The sequence below is a fragment of the Gadus morhua genome, chromosome 19 (assembly GCF_902167405.1).
Source record: "Gadus morhua chromosome 19, gadMor3.0, whole genome shotgun sequence".
Lineage (NCBI taxonomy): Eukaryota > Metazoa > Chordata > Actinopteri > Gadiformes > Gadidae > Gadus > Gadus morhua.
Genome location: NC_044066.1, coordinates 8020744 through 8025875, shown reverse-complemented (window position 1 = coordinate 8025875; position 5132 = coordinate 8020744). Strand labels below are relative to the sequence as shown.

General features: G+C 41.2%; 1 protein-coding gene across 1 annotated transcript in view; it reads right to left on the bottom strand.

Annotated features, from left to right (window-relative positions):
- Positions 1 to 4874, bottom strand: part of dym (dymeclin) — a 48294-nt gene extending 43420 nt beyond the window's left edge. The window contains exons 1-3 of the mRNA XM_030342317.1: positions 4646 to 4874; positions 1073 to 1314; positions 292 to 344 (exon numbers count right to left, since the gene is read on the bottom strand). Coding sequence (XP_030198177.1) covers positions 292 to 344; positions 1073 to 1212 — 193 coding nt within the window. The 5' untranslated portion in view covers positions 1213 to 1314; positions 4646 to 4874. The remainder of the gene's footprint in view (positions 1 to 291; positions 345 to 1072; positions 1315 to 4645) is intronic.
- Between the last annotated feature and the right edge of the window lie 258 nt (positions 4875 to 5132).

Sequence of the window (5132 nt, the reverse complement as noted above, 5' to 3'; positions counted from 1 at the left end):
CTGGAAGAAAAAGAAACAGAACAGGGGTCAGTTTCACAGAGTCACAACCAAAGCTGGCTTGTTGTAATAGCAGCACAAATACACCCTCAAATGAAATACACTGGTGAATTATATTAAATTCTGTGCGTTATTGAATAGCATCATTGTGTGTTATAAGCCCTACTAAATGCAATACTTACAACAACTAAAACTATAACATATAAAAACAAAACCTTTAAAAAATGTACTCACCGATGCATAATACTACAGAGTTACCAAATAAGGAAAACAATTAAATACAAATTCACGTACTGAGGGTCTTTGCCAGAGGGATGACTGCCTCTTCTAGTATCTTTGAGTCTCCACTGCGAACAAGAGAGCGAGAGAGCGAGAGAGCGAGAGCGAGAGCGAGAGCGAGAGCGAGAGCGAGAGAGAGAGAGGGCGAGAGAGGGGGCGAGAGAGGGCGAGAGAGAGAGAGAGAGTTATGTTGATGCAGGTCTTCATGCGCTTACATTCCCAGCAGCCCCAGGAGACATCCTCTAATACAGTATAGCATGTCAATCATGGAACAGCTTCAGTGAACTCGTTCAACCATTCCCACTTGACAAACAATATAACATAAAAGTCTGTCGGATCATGAGCCGATCCGGTGAGTGTTGCGACCATGACGTGAGGTAACACACATGGATGGCTACACAGTAAACGGAAGTAAGAAGAGCCGAATCTAATGGTTAGTTGGATTAATATTTAACATACCCACTCTGGTTACTGTAAATTATACTGGAGACAGCTCACACCCAGAAGAAGTAGTGAGAACAATGTTTAAAGAAACAAACAATATCCATTTCTAGCGTGGATGTGTTCCAGCCAACACGCAACATGATTTATCCACAACAAGTTTGCCATTCCAATTTTGCATTTGGACAGTTATTGCAAACTAAAAGTTCCAAAGAAAATAGTTGATCAAACTGTGCCAAAGTTACCATCTCTAACCTTTTTTCGTCATTGCAAAGAAAACTGTCCATATAAACGTTGTTACTCTAACAGTTGTTTTTGGATTGGATTTTCAAAATAATAGCCCTGGGGTGTTTACCTGTTTGCGGGACTGATGAAGGTAAAGGAGATGAGCTGGTTCCAGAAGGGCTCGTTCTGCGACACGGACTCGGTGCCCACCAGAGTCCTGAGGCTGGGGTTCTCAGACAGGTCACTGACCTGGCTGGTGTTGGCTCCCATCTCTCCGTCTGTCTCTCTCCCCTCCCCCAGAGACCCCCCCCGAGTGTCTCTCAGCAGCAAGCACCTCGCCTCACTGCCTCATCAGATAGTGATGAACTGAATCTACAAGTACAACGAAACATATTGTTCAGATAGGTACAAAAGAAGAACACAAAAGAACATCAAACCATCCATTAGAGGGCAGTCTCATGGTGATGGTGTTTGACTAGGCCTAAAAAAAAAAAAAGTTTGGTTCCTGTTGGTTGTCAGTTGAGGTCATGGGTAGGTAGGGAATTTATTTTATTTTTTTATTTTATTTTTTCCAGCGGCAGCGAATGATAGGTAGGTTGTTTTCATTTAAAAATGAGAAAGTTCGCTCATCCTTGTACAGAATGAAGAGGTGCTGTACCAAAACGTAATTATAGAGGTTCTGTACCAAAACGTAATTACATTAAAAAAATTTTTTTTTTTTTTTTTTTTTTTATAAAACTCATAAAATTATTTGGGTCGCACATAAATTGACAGGGTCGGTCGGAAACCGGAACCAAACAAAAAAAATTTTTAGGCCCTACCAGGCAGCCAAAGGTTCTGGGGTCGAGCCTCAAAGAGGCACCCCTGAGGAAGATGTTCTTACCCCTACCTGCTCCTTCATGACCTGTATCTGACCACCTTGTAAGTCAGTCGCTTCAGATAAAAATGTCTGCTGAATAGTAAATGATTCAGTAAATGATTTGAAACGCACGGTTGAGCCCACGGCATAGGTTTGTATTCAGTCAGGCGCAATTGTCCTGCATAGGAAAAGCACTTTGCACGAAGGAAATGGACTTAGAAAGAAAGACATCTACGTCTAAACAACAGTTAAAGTGTTTTTTCTTTTTGTCTGTGAACAATATCACAATACCAACGCGAAGCAAGTTGTACTTTTCCTCCAACCTGTTAGACTCAAATCTATGTCCTGCTCTTCAGGAAGCAAGCCATGTTGCTTAATGTAGTTCTATGTATAGAAGAAGCATTAGCTTGTTACCTGGGCTGACCTCTTCTGCTTACGTCTTTGATTTGGTTGCTTGGTCATTTGAAGAGGGCCGTGTACCGTTACAAATCGAATCAATGCAGTACGATTACTCAACACTTAAATTAGTGTTTCGGTGAAACCCCATCCCCATGATGACCGGAAAAAAAGGATAATACATCTTGGTTTGGTTCATGCATGAGGCCTGCCTATCTCACCTAATGGCGGTATAAGTACAGTAAATATTTTATAGACCATAAAAACCTTACAGCCTCCTGCCCTATTGCACACACAAATAGGCGCAAACACACACACACACACACACACACACACACACACACATACACACACACACACACACACACACACACACACACACCCTGCAGAATGCATCTGGATCAGAAGTGGGTCGTGGTCGCCTATATTTAACAGAATGGGCTGAGAAGAAGAATTGGGTCTCTCTATTCTCTAATGTACACTGGCCATAACATTCCCTGCTACCTCTGTTACACTTACAAGAGCCAGCCGACATTATTAGCATGTCGATGCCACTTTCCCCACCATTAAGAATGCTGGGGAATATACCCTTTTCACAGAGGTGTCATTGTAGGACCAACACCAGTGTCACTCATGACACTAATCATTAGTCCTCGTTTTATCGATCCGGGCATGAATAGTAGACTAGTGAAGATAAGTCAAGACGCTATCCGGATCCTGGTATATAAAAATATCAGAACCATAATTAGTGTTATCAGCAACACCAATGTTTGCCCTAAGATTTGAAACCCTGAAAGGTCATCCAAGGTTCAAGATGAACACCTGCCACCAGCCAAATAAGTCAGATTTGACCCTTTGCCAGGTAAAAAAGACCACATTCTGAATGCCCATTTCCAATTTAGAAGTTATTTATTTAATTAATGCACAGTCTAACCTTGGATGAAAAAAAACAAATTAAACCTGTAAATCGCCAACTCGGATTAACTCACTTACTGCAAGCATTTTCAGAATGCTAACATTTTCAACAACATACGGAGCTCTGAATCTCCCGAACTCCAGTCAAGATAAAACAGGATAAAATGACCAAATATCAGGAGCTTCATCCAGTCTACCTACAGTACAAGGAGGGACATGGATTTTGGAGAACTGTGTGCCTCTTGCCCAAAGGAGGCTTCCTGAACAGTACACATTGGATGGTCCTGTACTGCACAACGTATAGGGGGTTGTTACAGCACTTACTTCGTAATACACTGTATACTGGTAGTAATAATACTGTACTAATACACCAAGGTTTTCCTATTTTTCTCTGTATTTTCTCTGTTCAGCGTCACAAACCACAGTGCCCTGCTTTGGTATGAAAGCGAAAAGGCTTACTGACATTACTGGAATTGAATAATTTAAATTCTGTATTTTTGTATGATTACATGATAGAAGAGGTTTTTAACTTTAATTGTGCATATTGTGTTATATGCACAATTATTTAAGCATGTTTTTTAAACGCAGACCATCATAATGTTAACACGGTATAACAGTCTGTGTTAAATGTTCATTAAGCAACATTTAAAACCACACCAATATTGAAGTATGGCACTATCAGTATAAGCTGTATTATTAAAATACAATTGAAAGCAGCTTTGCTGTCATGTCAAATGTTTTCCAAGTAAACTGTCAGTTTTTGCCCTACTGTGTCATCATGATGCCAGGTCTCTTAAGGGGTCAATACCTACTGAGCAGATATTGATCGTTAAGTGATTGCTTCTGCTATGACAGGGGGGCATCAGAATGTCCATCAAGGTCAGTGGAAGGGGCTTGCTGGAGCCCTTGTTGGATGATTGAGACGTATGTACTGCTCAGTGGACCTTCACAACAAAAGAGAGGTTTCATTCATGGGAGAGGTTTGAGATAGCAAGCAGGATGTAAACCTGCTTAAACACCACAACGCCACGCCTTTTGCATATAGATCAGCAAAGAAGGGTGATAGAATAGCACACTGAAGTGGAGTCACACCCATTCCAATGAGGACTTCATACAGACTAAATACTATACTTTGGTATGCACACAGCAAATAGCCATGTTCGTTTTATAGCCAAGCTGTCTTGTTTCCCCTCCAAACCATGAATACTGTTAATTTAGTTACCGTTTACCATTGAAAACCCTGCGCCTCGTCACGTGGATCACGTATTAAATCAAGTCGTTTATAAATAAGCATACATTTGCGAGCTATTGATGATGTTTCAAATAAAAATGCGCACTGGGAGCGTGTCCTCAGCCAGTGGTGCGTTCAAAACATCCATGCGCTCAGTAAAAGAGTCTTCAGTCATAGACCGCAGTTTCAAGTGATGCAGCCAATGTGCCACTAAAGTCAATCGGGTTAACTTTAGTGGTCTAATATTGGTGTTCAGCACCAAGTACGCCGTTTCATTGCTATCAGCTGACAGCTCAGTTTACCTGTCATATGTTTCTTCTTGGTGTTGTCGTGGCAGCCTTAGCTTTCTTCAGTCCCTCTACGTATCACAAGCCTGCGGGCGGCGATCAATGTCCGATCGATATGCTATTCACCTATAAATATTGAAGAATGATAATCAATTCTGGGCAATATGAGGCAGCTAACTTTGCTTTGGTTACTCCTCTCCACCATATTTCCACGTCGCCACCCCTTGCGTCATGATCACGCAGGGCTTTACGTCAGTGACGTCGCTGATAGAAATATAGCAGTAGATCGGAACACATTCTGTGGCAATTATCTAATAATCGCCTACCACATTCCCACTTAAAGACTTTTAAATTATTGTACACATTTTTAAACCGTCCTCACTTTATCTTGTAACAATTCATCTCATTTGAGTAAAAACAATATCAAGTGTTAAATGCATCACAATAGAAACTATGAAAATGCAAATTGGATACCGTTCTGGTGAAGTTGGACCGGGCTTAA